Below are 16,387 nucleotides of genomic sequence, written 5' to 3'. Positions count from 1 at the left end.
ATAAGTTCGAATTAACAGGCCAGGCCTGCAGTAACCTTCCCCTGCCACGCCCACCAAGCCATGCCATGTCCACAGAACTGGTAGTAAAAAAAATTGAATCCCACCACTGCTACAAGCCATGGGCAGTATGAGCCTGGTAATCTGCTTCATCTCTTCCGAATGAGCTTGACTGTGCCTTCAGCGAAGGACAGTAAAAAATTATGAGCTGCATAATTTAGGTATCTTTCCATTGCTCCTCACTGAACGTTTGTAATGGAAAACAGGAGTTGATACAGAGTAATTGCAAATAAATTGCATAATACTTTGAATGTAATTCTGGTCTCGGCCCCTGGTGTCCATTTCCACTCTTTATCCTACTTTGCCTTTTCTCTTTTACTGCTGAGTAGCTTTTAAGCAAATACTATAATTTTAATGTGGGACTTGTTTTATATTCTTTCATCTGTAAGGTAAAGTACTATATAAATTCCTATTTCTGCTATCACAAATAAATAGAGTAATCTTTCTTTTAGGTTGCTGGGTGGTTTTTTTTTTTTTTTTGCAACCTCTGCACAGGGTATGAGAGGAGGGAGCAGGCTTGCTTGCTTTCCTTCCATTTTGCCCTGTTGGCCACATGTGCTGTCTAAGTCTAGTGCCAATCTAAGAAGTGTCCCAAAGTGTATGTTTGCGTCCCAGAGTATTTTGCAATCCTGGTAAGTTTCCTGCTGATGGAAATATTCCAGTATTCTGCCTTAGATTTGGCTGCAATTCCTTTTAAACTTTATACTTTGTACTCCCACAGTGGAAGCTTGTTGAACTGGTCTAGTACATCGTATCTATCCTATATAATGCAATATATTAAAATTGGGCATTAGTTTGATGATTTATTGGGAAATGCTTTATTAAATCCCTGCTTGCTGGAAGATAAAGCCTGTTTTCCCTAAAGAATTATTACACCTTCCTGTGTTGAATACATTCATTTAAAATGGAGAATGTGGGTTTTTAGTAATTTTTTTAAAGGCAGACAACCTAAATTTGGGGGCCTTAACGTAGTAATTCAACAGAAGTCTTTCAAAGAAGACAATAATTTTTAAGCTACCAGAAACTGCAGTCTTGCACTGAAAAAGCTTATTCATGTATATTTCATTTACTGAAGTATATGTTCAGCTTTTCACCTGAGTTTTCCAAATTGCTAAAAACAGTGATTAAATTGCTCAATTGTTCTATTAAAACAGAGATCTGAAGATTATGCAGAATGGACTAAAAGAGAAAAAAACAAATTGACTGTGTCTATAAGGATAAAATCATTTGTGCTAAGGCAAATATTGCCGGAGAGAGCACTATATGGTTTTGTACAGTTTCTGAGCAAACAAAAGTCCCATCAAGTCCAAATTTCTGTTTTCTTGATAGACAGTCAAATGCCCATAAGAAGCTCACAAGCAATGCTGAGTGTAATTATACTGCCTCACATGTTTCTAGCAAATAGTATTTAGATCCCGTATATTCTGCTCCCAGAATTGTAGTTATATAGAGCTATCAAACTGGATAGTCATTGGAAGTAGTATCTTCTGTAAGTTTGTGTGCACCCTTTTTCAAGTTTGTAAGTTTGGTCTGATAACATGCTTAACTGGGCTTATAGTTTACTGAAAATTATGGGTTCTGAGTTGGGGGAAGTAGATGGGACAGAAGCATCTTTACTTTCTCTATGTTCTGCATAATTTTATGTACCCTTATTTAATACTTTTTTAAACTAAAAGGTTCCATCTTTTCATGGTTGAGTTCCAGCACTCATGGATTACCATTTTTTGTCTGCTTTCTGTTTTATATGATTTATAATATAATATGATTTTGTGACCAAAAGTATACAGCATGTAGAACATTCTTGTACAATCATTAGTGTTAGTCTTCCCACTCCCAAAGTACAGTAATTTGCCTTTTTCATGGGTGATGTATTGTGCTACTGTTTTCGGCCAACTAAAAAAATAAGAATATATATCTTTTCTGATTGATCAGTACAAACTCAGATATCATCCTGGTGTGAGGGGTTTCTCAGCACTCTAGTGATGAAGGAGATAACTTTGGAGACTAACTGATAAACTTAGTACCAGTGGTGAAATTCATTTTTTTTTTACTACCGGTTCTGTGGGCATGGCTTGGTCATGGCAGGGGAAGGATACTGCAAAATCTCCATTCCCACCCCACTCCAGGGAAGAGATACTGCAACATCCCTATTCCCTTTCCACTCCTGGGGGAAGGATATTGCAAAATCTCCATTCCCTCCCCACTCTGGGGCCAGCCAGAGGTGGTATTTGCCAGTTCTCCAAACTACTCAAAATTTCCACTACCAATTCTCCAGAACCTGTCAGAACCTGCTGAATTTCACCCCTGCTTAGTACTGTAACTTTCTCAGTTCTTATGGAATGAAAGGCCTTGAGTATTAAGACATTGTTTGCCTTAGGTCAAGGCTATTGGCTCTCCTGATTATCTTGCCTAAAAACCAGTTAGCACATGATAATCATAAAAGGTGAGAAGATGCTTTTATCATCTGAGATAAGATAAATGGGCACACTAATGAAAAAGTTTCAGATAGTATCTTGATACACTTCAGCCATTACTCGAATGACCTTTCCCCCTATTGAGTTAAATTTCTGACTTCCCGTCCTCAGCTGGCGGAAAATTGTTTGCACAAAATTTGTTGTCCCCATTTGTTGTCTTCCCTCTCTTGTAATGATCTTGTTCTGTGTCCTCCCTGTAAGCAATGTGATTGCTTTACTCCTTTACTACCCTGGCATTGCTGCTGACTCCAGCCAGCCAGGGAAACACACACTAATAAGGGCACTATAGCAGGAATGAGCTTGTCTGCAGAATTTTTCCCTCCTTCCATAACTGTCCAATTTAAAGTAATGGGATATGAAGAAACCCAAAGGAAGATTCTCAAGGAGTCTAGCCCCAAGAAAGAGAGGGGAGGGGGGAAATAGGACAGGACCTGCCATGATTGGGCAACTATCTAGGTCCTGCAAAGTAAGACAACTCAAACTGAGTAGCTGCTGGACAATCTCTTGCTTCCTTCCCAGGGAGATTAGGATGGGTAGGAAGTGACTTAAAGTAAGTGGCAACTTCGGGGAAGGTGACAAATAAGCACAACTGTAATTGGAAGTCAATTGAGGTTACCTGATCAGTATGAAAAAAATTCAGGAAATAAAGTACTAATGGAGAGGACAAACATTAGAAGATAAATGGCTCAGGTGGAGGCTAGCTAGTAACCAGTGAGGAAGACCCTGTTCTTCTGTCTCCCTCTTAAGCCTGTCTCACTCATGGTGGGGCCAAGACTAAGACAGTATTTTGGGAGCAAGGCAGACATTTGTGCAGTCAGGACACGATTTTGCTGTAGAATGAAGAGGAACATACATATTTAGAAGTATAAGACTGAGAAAGGATAGCATGTAATCATGAAATGTGGAGGTACTGTGTTTTAATTACGAAGCACTTTATATATATATATCTATACTTTCTTTGGCTTACTTTCTTAGAAAGGCACGTGATGCACTGGTAAATTATCAGTCGAGGTCTAGAAAGATAACATTTTCACTTGTAGTGATTTCGTGGACCTTGCACTTTTCTTGGTAATAATTCAGAAGTGGCTTCCCATTGCCTTGAGCTGGGATTTTCACTTCCCATTCCAGTGTAAATTCTTGAGATTCCCTGGTGATCCCCTATCAGAATGCTGACTAGTTTCAATCCTGTTTAATGTTTTTCAAGCCTAAATAAGGTCAGTGAAAAGCTGCTACCTATTAAACGTAAATTTAAATCCTTGCACAGCTATAAATCTATTGGAGCTGGTTGGAAAACAGCTTTCTGATGTCATTGCTGGCATATGAAGAACCATATACAGAAGCGAATCAGCAGGGGAAACTGGAATCCAGAGTGACTGAATAAAATTAAAAATTTAATGTAGCAGAACAAACTGATTTGATGTGATAGTTTTTAACCCTAACAAGCTTGAATGCTCACATTTAAAAACAATAGCAAGACATGAACATTTTTCAAATAGAAGGTAAGACTGTGTAACTACTGTACCTCCTGCTGGCAAATGACCCCTTCCCCCACATGTATCAGAAATCTCCAATAACTTGTCTATTAATATGTATTTTTCTACAGTGTACAATATGGTTTCTGACTGAGTAATAAATTCTGAAATATTAACCACTTTATCACAAAACAACGTCACAATGATCCTGGCTTGTAGATTATTATAATTTTCTTTGCTAGAGAACTGAGATCTGTACAGTGCAATTTTCTTAGTGCCACCAAACATATAGAAAATGTTGCCAATTGCTGTACTTAGAACACAGAATTAAGATGCCCATATTATCCTTGCAGCTGGGCATTTCTCGTCTGTATAGCTTTTGAAAATCACATGTTGTAACAGCAGAGCTCCATTTTCTGGTTACTTCATGTGTTGAAATTATTATCTGCTACAGAAGCATGTAATCAAATATATGTCATCGGGTAGATTTTTTGTTGTTGAGGCAACAAGAATGTTTAATGAATGCACCTTAAAGACAAGCACTAACATGTTTATAAAGAAGAGGTATGAAAACTGTTGCTTTAGCAAATTCAAGGGGCACCATTGATGTTGAACATTTTTAGTTATTCAATTATTTGTTCATAATGTAAAAGCAAGCACATGGACTTCCTTGAAGAACCGATGATTAATAAGCATTACAGTGTTAGTTAAGATGTAGAAAAAGGGATAGAAACAAAATAAATTTTAAGCAAGCAGAATAACTGTACAAAGGAAATGATGTCAGGAACAATTACAATGTTTGTAAAATATCATTCCCTAGCTGGCTTCGTTGAAGTATCTTGATGTGATGGAATACCATTTCCAGAATTCATTTGGATTGGGCTGTTCTTGCAACCAGAAAGCAGAAAATACGTATCCTAGCATACTAATTTCAAAATTCATCTGGACTGGCCCTATCATTGGGCAGAATGACATAGTTAGGGGATAGCTGGGAAACTGTTAGCAACTGAGATTGCTGCTTTCAGGTGTAGCAGAGACTTTCCTTGTCAATATTCCCAGTCAGTTTTTGTAAATAAAAAGTGAGAGGGCATTTCTTTGTCATCTGCCTCAAACATAAAAATATCTGAAATTGCCTCACCCCCAGAGTTCATGTTATTATGCTTGATAATCATGTGCAATATGAATCAAACTTCTTAGAAACACACGGTTTGTGTTTGCCCTTAGTAATATTCTGCTGTCTTCAAATGTTCCTTTCAAATTAGTGTTTCGTTCTAGGCATATGCTCTTAGCCTATTATGAGATAAAGTGTAAATATGTGTTTTAAGAAAGAAAAACAGTTCACTGACAGGTATCACGCTGAGTTAAACAGCAAAGTCCATGGCTCTTTCCTCTCTTTAAAATGTCAGCCTATACATCAGATAATTAATATGAATCCTGATGGAACTAATTTTTGCTGCAGTTTCTATGATTGTAATTATTGCTTACTGGCAGTTATTAATCCAATTCTCAACTGCAAAATGAAGTATTCATTATTTATTATTAATACTGTGTTGTTTGCTAATTCTGAAAAAGTCAGCTAAATGGCTCTACAGAATGTAAAATAGTGTTGGGGAATGATATTTTCAGATATCATTCATTTTCCAACTTTCTACAATTCTTTATTTTGAGTGATTTTTTTTTTGCCATCTCAGCATTTAATGAGACCTCAGAGGTTTTCTTCCCACTATTATTTGTTTGAGAATATTACAGAAATTCTTTTCAGACAATAACAAACTCACCAACTAAACCTGCTCCTCCTCCTGGGCCTATTACAAGGATGTGATACATAGAAATTTGTTCTGCTTTTCATAGCTCTGAACTAAATTTCACTTGCTAATTGCTGCTGGTAAAAGGGACAATTTGAACATTATTTCAAAATCTGAGAAAACTCACATTCCCCCCCTCCCTGCCAAAAACAAATATGAATAAAAATTCAAGATGCTTCAGTCACCTTTTTATATTGTTGAAAAGATCAGACTATTTTTTATAAACATATTTCATGCCAGGTTCTTTGTTGACCAAATTTATAGGAACAACTATTATCTTAACTAATATTCCTGAAATGAAACACTGCATATATGAAAGTTGATTTAAAATATTGCTGAGTATAAAGTGGTTTTATGGCTAGGGAACTTATTATGCAATTTGATCTCCATACAAGCAAAAATACTAATTCAATAATATTTAAAAGCTTACGCTTCAAAATGACATTGCACTCATAAATCAAGCAAAATGTTTTTTTCATGAAAATGCATTACCCGAGAGTATGAAAATGAAATTAGGTACAGATTTCTTTTGAAGACATGGACTCAACCCTTACAGACAGAATTCTTTCAAAGTGGCTTCAGAGACTAGGATAAAGATCCCCTCTGTCCCTACATACAGTGGCCAATTGTATATTGCCAGAAAAGGAACACATAACTGAAACAAATGAAAGGACATGGATATTTGCATTCATGTATAGAATTATGCAGCTAGACAACAACTTGCTGTGGGGGTTTTTGTGCAAATTAGGATGGTATAGTTATTTGCAATTAAAAAGCATGCACCTAAAGGATGGTGCTAAAGCATTCTTTTATTTCTAGTTTTTCTTGTTTCTTTCATGTAGGCATAGGTTATTCTTTCTATTTGTGATGAAAATATGGGTGTAAGAAGAAAAAACAATCCACAGGGAGTCCAGGGTGACAGGAACTATTACTCAATTAATGGCACTCTGATATTTTAGACCATGAAAGTGCTTACAAAATGGTTGCTATGAGGATGAGACACAACATACATGTTAGGTTAACTAATTCCCACCCACATAGAGGGAAATTAGTGTGGCCCAAAGGCATTTTGATTACTTTTTGTGAAATATAAATTGGTCATATAAAGCATATAAATTGCTTTGTGATTTGACGGCTTCCTAAGGAGATTCGTGTTGCTTACTCTTGTAGCTCTGTCCTGATAAAGATGAATTTGAGGTAAAATTATTTTCTATTTCTTTCAATAGAAAGAAAATTTAACTGTAAGTTGGTATACTCCATGGGAACATTCTAGTTTTCTTGATTGCACCTTAGTATTGAGGACTAAGTCTTTGATTACAAGAAAACAAAGTAAGATACATATATTTCTCCCAATTAGGAATCTCTTTGGGCCTCCATTTATTCTGGATCAATTCAACTGCTATAAGGAGACAGCTGTGTCTGATTCCATATTTTGAATGTTGTTTCTGTGTTGTTGGCTGAATAACATCCTTTCCTTAATCTAATATATAGTGTAGATTCTGTTTGAGTGATCTTTAGTATCATAACTCCATGAACCCTGCATGTACCTGCCTTCTTGATAACAGAAGTTGTGCTGTGTCCTTATTCCCAGAAAAAAGCATCATATACAGAGAAGGATCTGCACATTTCTCCCTAAAGCTAATGTCTAGATGGGAATATATCCAACATTCTTGGCAGGGAGAACATTGGAAAGAGCTCTTCTCAAGCTGCATTACCTTGAGAAGAGCCAAAAGAAAAGCTGGACAGAAATTTTGTCTGACCCAGGAAACTTTGAGACACACACCTCCTCTGGCAAACTTTAGTTTGGAAAGAGGGTTTTTTTTCCTCTTAAGCAATAAAATGTTACACAATTTATTCAGTACAGCAGTCAACCCTTACATTTGCATCCAGTGTTAATATTAGGTTTCCCAAATATTGAAAGAACAGCAGGATTTCAACACTGGAGTGCACTGTCTTGTGAAACGTTTGTTTCAGGCTTCAAATGTCCATGTATGTTGTATGTCAGGTCCAAACTCTGAGAAGTCCAAGCTCAGCAGGCAGATCATTTGTCAAGGCATGACCATATGAGCTGACGAGAGGTCCTTTTGGAAATACAGAAGACCTTTTATGCTAAAATGTGTTGTGCTAAAATGGATATTTATTTATTTATTTATTTATTTATTTATTTATTTATTTGTGCTTCTAGACCGCCCCCTCTCCCAGAAGGGACTCGGGGCGGTGTACAGTCCATAGAGAATATCACAAAAATACAATAAAAAATTAAATATTAAATATGTACAGTTTGGAGGAGGTTAAAATGCAATTAAAAGAACTGTACAAAGCTGAATAAATATAATTTTTTAAAATCCCTAAAACAGACACAACAGATTAAAAAACCCTAAAATAACCAGATAATAATACATTTGCCAGGAGGGACAGTTGTAATTATGCCAGGCCTGCTAATCGGAACAGGTGAGTCTTCAATTTTTGCCGGAAGGAGCGGAGGTCAGAAGTGGTTCTAATGTCGGGGGGGAGGTCATTCCAGAGGGTTGGGCCCATCACAGAGAAGGCCCTACTCCTTGGTGTCGCCCGTTGGCATTGCCTAGTGGACGGCACCAGGAGAAGTCCCTCCCTGTGTGAGCAAATTGGCCGCAGGGATGTATGTGGGAGGATGCGATCCCGCAAGTAACTAGGTCCCGTGCCATGGAGCGCTTTAAAGATGGTAATCAGCACCTTGAAACGCACCCGAAAAACCACAGGTAGCCAGTGCAGCTCGCGCAGGAGAGGTGTTACGTGGGAGTACCTCGTACTCCCCATCACAGCCCGCGCGGCTGCGTTCTGAACCAACTGCAGTCTCCGGGCGCGTCCCAAGGGCAGCCCCATGTAGAGAGCGTTGCAGTAATCCAGGCGGGACGTCACCAGCGCATGAGTGACCGTGCGTAGGGCATCCCGGTCCAGTAGGGGGCGCAATTGGCGCACCAGGCGAACCTGGTGGAACGCCCCCCTCGCCACGGCTGCCACATGGTCATCCATTGACAGCCGGGCATCAAGGAGGACGCCCAAATTGCGCGCCCGTTCCACAGGGGGCAATTGTTCGCCCCCTATGGCCAGCGATGGAATCAGCCGGCTGAACCGAGGTGCCGGTAGCCACAGCCACTCGGTCTTGGAGGGGTTGAGTTTAAGTCTGTTGTCCCCCATCCAGACCCCGACGGCTTCCAAGCACCGGGACATCACTTCAACAGCCTCGTTGGGGTGGTTTGGGGTTGAAATATACAGCTGAGTATCATCAGCGTAGAGGTGATACTCAACCCCAAAACCACGGATGATCTCACCCAGCGGCTTCACATATGTGTTGAACAGGAGAGGCGAGAGGACCGACCCCTGTGGCACTCCACAAGTGAGTGGCCTCGGGGTCGACCTCTGTCCCCCTGTCAACACACATTGCCTCCGGTCGGAGAGGTAGGAGCCGAACCACCGCAAAACGGTACCTCCGACTCCTATCCCCTCCAACCGGCGCAATAGGATACCATGGTCGATGGTATCAAAAGCCGCCGAGAGGTCTAATAGGACCAGGATAGAGGAACAACCTCTATCTCTGGCCCTCCAGAGATCATCGAGCAACGCGACCAAGGCTGTCTCTGTGCTGTGCCCGGGTCGGAAGCCGGACTGGCGTGAGTCTAGATACTCGGATTCGTCAAGGTGTTGTGGATAGAAAAGCTTATTCTTAATTTTTTAAATTATCACGTACTTGACAAAAATGCAGCCTACTCTGTGCTACTGTAATGTATCTGAAATTTATACTCATTTTACTATACAAGAAAATCTTTTAGGCTCAAGTATACCGAAGTGATAAACGCAACCTTTTCAGAATTTCACCTTATGGACTTTCACCTGAATCTAACACTGTAATACATTAATGCCATGTGTTTGCAGAATCTCTTTGTCCACCAATGTTCCAGTTTCTTCCAAATTACCACCTTCCAGATTCTGTCCAACCATATTCAGACTGGCAACATAAAATTTTTTTCCACCCTGCAACTATTTTTAATCATGTGATTGCTAACAGTAGTATGATTCCGTTTGTCAATGTATATTAATGTTCTAAGCAGACTCTTGTTCTGGTGGCATTTGGTCCGTTTTACACCATTCATTTCAACATGCCTGTCAGAATCAGTGGAACTAATGTAAAAGCCAGGATTTAGCTTAATCTGTCATCTTTTACTATTTGTTTGTCAAGTTTGGGCTGAAGTCTCTTTAAGCCTTTTGTGCACAAACCTTTTGAGATAGCCCAGTCTGACTTGCTCCTTGAATTACTCATTCAGGCTGAAGAGGATTGACTTTTCACCCACTAACCTTTCACTCACTAAAGCCACTTGGTTTCTGATGCTTTCCGAATCTAGGAAGTTGAGAGGGATTTAGGCTCAATCTATTTTGAGATTTAAATAATGAAATTTTGTTTGGCTAAAACCTTTTCTGGTGACATGGCAAAACTCTGCAAATATTGTCACCCTCAACATTTGGGTTTACTTGCATGTTATAAGCTGGAGTTACAGAATTCTTTAATGTTATAATAAACTAGAAGATACAATATGGTAAACCTGCCAGAAAGCATTCATTCTCCCTGGGTGCTTTAGTCAAATGTTAGCTGATGTGCATTTGAATAAACAAAAAATGTTCTTCTGTGAAATGGAAGACAAACAATTTCTAGGCTTCTTGTTTTAGGCTTTGAAAAAGGAATTGTACCAAGTCTATTCATTTTGCTCTGGCATGAATTTACCACAGAGAAGGAAAAAATCACAGAATGTAACTGTGATTACACAAAATGTAATGTTTGTCTATTTGAAGGAAAGATATATAATGTAGAGCAAAATTTGGAGAGCTTGGTTTCCAGTAAAAATTGGCAACATAATTTGTCACCCAAATTAATTTAATTTTTCAAGCTTTTAAATCATGTAACACTTTTGAAGTGTCAATCTTTCCTTTGGAAGATGAGATTTAGAATAGCTATAGCATCGCCAATTTTTAAGTAGTGAGCAGTCCTTACAAAGTAAACATTTTCCAAAGAAGAATTGGAAGAAGGTGCATGGAAATAACAGGGTTTAAGGCTCTTAAACCATTAGCCTGGCCTTGTGTTCTGATAAAAATGACAGCTTTTGTTTGGGTCAAGGGGATGTATCTAGGGAAGAAAAGGAAAGGAGATTATAAGTATTTTGAAATAAGGGACACAGTGGCTCAGTAGCTAAGACGCTGAGCTTGTTGATCAGAAGATAGGCAGTTCAGCTTTTTGAATCCCTAGCACCACGTAATGGAGTGAGCTCCTGTTACTTGTCCCAGGTTCTGCCAACCTAGCAGCTCAAAAGCTGTAAAAATGCAAGTAGAAAAATAGGGATCACTTTGGTGGGAAGGTAACAGCAGGCCCGTGCCCCTTCAGCATTTGTTGACCACATGACCATGGAGACATCTTTGGACAGTGCTGTCTCTTGGGCTTAGAAACAGAGATGAGCATTACCCCTACATGTGCAGAAGAACCTTTACCTATTTTGAAATACATTAATATAAGCATTTAGAAAGCCACATTTTTCTAAAGGATGTCATTTTGGGGGCCAGACAAATCCTGGGTGTGGGGCAAATATTTCAAAACGGAGGAGTAAGAAAGAGGAGGTACAACTCCATGGTTCCATGAGTTGACATTGTTTAATTGATCGAAACCAGAGCACATGCATCCTGTTGGTCTTGGGAGATAGATAGAGCTGTTGGAAAAATCTCCCTGTAAATAACCAGGAAAGTGAGAAGTGGAAAAACACAAGATCTCCATATACTTTTACACACATGGAGGGGTGTATAGAAGCCTAGTTTGAAAATACATATGCTTATTCATCCAACTGATTAAAATTCAAACTTTCAATCAAGGAATCCTTTCTCTAATGAAAAAATTCCATTAAACAGAATGCTAGTTTCTAAAAAAAAAAGGAAGTAACATTTAACACTATTTTGCATTATTAGGTCATTTGTGTTTTAGTTTTGTAGAACAGCACACTACTGAGATCCTAAATTTAATGGCATCTTTCATTCCTGTTTCAGTGGCAAATGAAATGCTGCTCGTGTGATTCCAGAACCCCTCATGCATACAACAGTCACCGGGTGGGAAATGTTCTCTCTTCTACAGGACACAAGCGGTGGTGGCAATCTCAGAATGGTAAGTCCCTGATTTAGAGTGGAGGAAAAGAAAGGAAAGAGGCTGATGTGGACATGCTGTAAAGTAGAACAATGATTTGAGAGGGACAAGGGTTGTGTGGATTTAGTAAATAGGGCTTGAGTTTTAATAGATTATCTGCAAAGAGGAAATGGATGATCTAGCTTTTAGAAAAAGCCCTTAGTTTCATAATCTTCATGGCCTACTGTTCTGATAATTGCTTTTTTTTGTCTCCTCAGATGTAAAACATGTTTCTCTCAAACTAGATTTAAACAATAAATTTCATCTTGATAATCTCCTGCTGGACTTCAGGGTATGTGCATAGTTCTTCTGTTTCTTCTTGGGGAAATAAATTTTGATTCAAATGGCCTTTGCAAGCCGGTGAGAGTTTTGATCGCAACTGTTAGCTTACCTGGGTTCTGTGGATCAATTACACAGATGAACTCCTCTCTCTCTCCTATTTCTTGCTAAGAGCAGAGAGCAAGACTACTGCATTCTGGTTATCTCTTCTTTCCTCTGTCTCTTAAGAGTCCTTTGCCAGGGGGCATGGTGATTGAGCGTTCTACTGATTTTGGAAAAACCTGGAAGATCTATCAGTACTTGGCCACAGACTGTTCTACTACTTTTCCCCGGATTCCCACAGGCTTACCTCAAAAGTGGCAGGATGTCCGTTGCCAGAACATACAGAGTCAACATAGAGAACCTCAGAATGGGGGAAAGGTATTGTAAATGCAGTACTTTTAGGGCTAAGATTACAGGGGATTTATTGATCTCCAAGTTACAGTTTCATATGTATGTGTGTATGTACTGTATAGGGACGTGGTGGTTCAGTGGCTAAGACGCTGAGCTTGTCAATCAGAAAGGTCGGCAGTTTGGCAGTTTGAATCCCTAGTGCCGCGTAACAGAGTGAGCTCCCGTTACTTGTCCCAGCTTCTGCCAACCTAGCAGTTCGAAAACATGTAAACATTGAAGTACAAAGATAGGAACCATCTTTGGTGGGTAGGTAGCAGCATTCAATGCGCCTTCGGCATTTACTCATGCCGGCCATATGACCACGGAGACGTCTTCAGACAGCTCTTCAGCTTTGAAACAGAGATGAGCACTGCTCCCTAGAGTCAGGAACGACTAGCACATATGTGCAAGGGGAACCTTTACATTTACCTTTTTATCTACTGTACACACACACCATGTGTGTGCTTCTATATAAATTGCATCACATTAGTTTACAATACTACATGCACTTATATACTGCTGCATCAAATTCCAGGCAGTTGAGAAGAACCATGCAATAAAAACTGGAACAAAACCACAAGGAATAACTGGTTCACAGTCTTGGGCAACCATGCAGAAGTACTGCCTCTAGGTTTTCAGTTAATTTATTCAGTTTGAAAACAGCCGTCAAGCAGGCCTCATTCTTGCCCTATGAAAGAAATCGCTTTTCCTTATCCAGGAGTGTAATTTTGTTGTTCTAGTCAGAGTGAGAAACAACCTAGAACTTAGGAGAAGTTTCCTAAGAGTGAGAGCAATAAACCTATGGAATAGCTTGCCTCCAGAAATTGTGGGTGCTCCATCACTTGAAGTTTTTATTTTTTTTAAAAAAAGACTGGACAGGCACTTGTCTGGAATGGTATAAGGTCTCCTACTTGAGCAGAGGGTTGGACTAGAAGATCTCCAAGTCCCTTCCAACTCTATCATTCTATGTTCTATGAGTCTTGCGACTGTTTGGAAGCCACTTTCTGCAAATCGCTTGTGCCATTCATTTTACAAGTCATGCAATTTGCAGAATGAGGCTTCTTATGATAATGAGAATCAGATGCTGGCCTGGAGAACAACGTGGGATGGCTTGGAGAATGGTGGTTGTTCCTGAGAATTGGGGGAAAAATGGCTGAAGGTGAATGGGACACAATTTTGCACTGTGCTAGTGGGCTGGACAGGCAGCTAAGATATCTCAGGCCATGCATTTTCTGCCACATTATTGGGCTGGATGGGCAGCTGAGTCTTCCAGAGGTGGCTTTGGTTTGTAGCAACATCCCAACTTGCAGGCAGCCTGTGCTGGGGCTTCCAGCACCTCACTCACCCCTATGAGGCACCTTAATACTCCTTACCTGGGATTCCATCCACGTAACAATGTGCAATTCTTCCTCAATGATCACAACTAGGAATGTCAGAATGTCAGGATTGTGACATCTCACTTAATGACTGTTTATTCAGCAACCAAGATTCCAGTCACAATTGTGATCATAACTACCTCTTAAGGAATAGAAACAAGGGTTTGTAAAGCTAAAATAATGAGTAAGTTAAAACTTCTTAGTTTGTTTAATGATAAGGGAGATCATCAAATAGGATTGATTGGATAACTAACATTAGCATATATGACCAATTGCAATCAGTTGCCATTGTTTAGAATTAGAGTTTATCGTGACTTGAAGCCATCTCATTGATACCTTTTATAAAAGCAGGATAGTGGAACTCTGCCTATAATTTTAATAATTTGTCTGTCTTTTTTTTTGTTATAAGATTAAGTTCCACCCTGTAGACCTTACATCAGGGATGACGGCATCTCAAAGCGAACGGATTAATAGTGAGTTTGTTTTTTTAAATGTTAGTTCGGTTTGATATCATGGCAAATGGTGGGTTTGAGATTTATTGGAATATTACAAGAAGCAGAACACTATGTTGTTGTGTTGAAATTGCTTATGCCTTAACTGTAGTACCTAAGACGAATACAATTTTTTCCCTACCTTCTTATGGTGGTATCACAGTATTAGGTGGTAAGGCATCACTTAATATGTATTGAAATAAATATTGTATATAATATTATTGCCTAAAATAGAGATTAGGTATGATAAAGTCTTTCCTATATTTTTTTAGAAATTAACATTTTTGGGGTAAAATTGTTATATTTTGTTTGCACATTTGGATAAAATAATTCTGATGAAGTTGTGATTGAAACATGGCAGTACCATGTTTTTAGTTTGGCTTTCTCGTATTTTTGTGTTTCCTGTCCCTCCAACAAATGAGCATTCACAATGACAGCCTGCAGAAATTTGTGCATTCCTCTGAGACTCTTATGAAGCCAATCAAGCATCCGAGGAAACACTTTCTTTTAATTTTATGGGTAAATAGATTGAATCTGAGTGTAGGAGAGTTAACTAGCTTTCCTTTAAGAAGATTTTTCCCTATTGGAAAACTGGGAAGAGGTATGATTGCTGACAACGTAAGATGGATCTAGATTGTGTTATCTGGTGAACATTTTTATTAGTTTGATAAACAATGTTTGTGGGTGAATCCCACAAATGGATTGAGGGGACTGAGCAATGTCCACATTTGTCTAAACAGAAAGAAAGGCCACTGTCAGTCTAAAAGAGAGAATGTTAGCTCTTCCCTTATTTCTAAATAGAGGTAATTAAGATTTGAGAGGTATAGATTCTAATGTCACAACTTGTAAACATTTTCAGTAAACAAAAACAAGTCTTTAAGATGTCTTCAAACACTGTGATTCAATGGCATGGGGGGTGCAGTTTGCCCCTAGTATATAGGAACAAGGGATGGGCTGCCAAAGACCCAAGATGGTTACCAACTGGTATGGAGTCGAATTGTTGTTGACTGTGTATCCAACGGCAGTTGGTGATCGGTGGTAGCACAGCAATGATGGATGAAAAAAAATACCTTCAAATTGCTTTTGGCTCCTTGTGATTGTTCCTTACAGTTTTCTTGGCAGCATTTTTAGAAGTGACTTGCCAGCTCCTTCTTCCTAAGGCTGAGAATAGTGGCTGGCCTAATATCACTCAGCTAGCAGGACTAGAAGTCTTAATCCCTACTCATTTTAGCACTGAATGAGGGTGGTGTTAAAAATAATCCACAGCTAGATACACTGCTGTTGTGATTACCATATTTTTCGGCATATAAGATGCACCAAGCTTTTGAAGAGGTAAATTAAAAAAAAAGTTTTTTCACTCTGCAGACCTCCCAAACCCTCTTCATGCATCATTTTTTGTGAAAAACAGGGCATGCAGAGAGTTTGAGAGGCCTGCAAAGTGCTCCTGAGGGGCTGGGGGGGGGCAAAAATGAGCAAAAAGAGTCCATTTTTCACTTGTTTTTGTCCTTCCTAGTCCCCAGGAGCATTTGCAGGCCTCCCAAACCCTCTGCATGTCGATTTTTGTGAAGGAGACGGGGTTTCAGGAGGCCAAAAATGCTGCATTCAGTGTATAAGACGGACCCAGATTTTCACCCTCTTTTTTTGGGAAAAAAGGTGTGTCTTATACTCCAAAAAATATGGTAATTTCTAAGCAGACAGAGGAATCAGGCTGTAGGCAAAAGAATTCAATCTTCAAGTTTTAAATTATAGTTATAAAACTATATTGTGAGAACCAAAAATGCTGCTTGATGTCTTAATAAAAGAGGAAA

At 39.2% G+C, this 16,387-nt stretch overlaps 1 protein-coding gene across 1 annotated transcript in view; it reads left to right on the top strand.

The window, feature by feature from the left end:
• Positions 1–16,387, top strand: part of LAMB3 (laminin subunit beta 3) — a 62,127-nt gene that overhangs the window by 11,157 nt on the left and 34,583 nt on the right. The window contains exons 4-7 of the mRNA XM_081948050.1: positions 11,869–11,983; positions 12,220–12,293; positions 12,509–12,700; positions 14,498–14,561. Of these exons, the coding sequence (XP_081804176.1) occupies positions 11,869–11,983; positions 12,220–12,293; positions 12,509–12,700; positions 14,498–14,561 (445 nt within the window). The remainder of the gene's footprint in view (positions 1–11,868; positions 11,984–12,219; positions 12,294–12,508; positions 12,701–14,497; positions 14,562–16,387) is intronic.

Source organism: Natrix helvetica (genome assembly GCF_964273705.1).
Source record: "Natrix helvetica genome assembly, chromosome: 3".
Classification (NCBI taxonomy): Eukaryota; Metazoa; Chordata; class Lepidosauria; order Squamata; family Natricidae; genus Natrix; species Natrix helvetica.
Note: the sequence above shows the minus strand (reverse complement) of the source record. Positions and strands in the feature narration are given on the sequence as shown.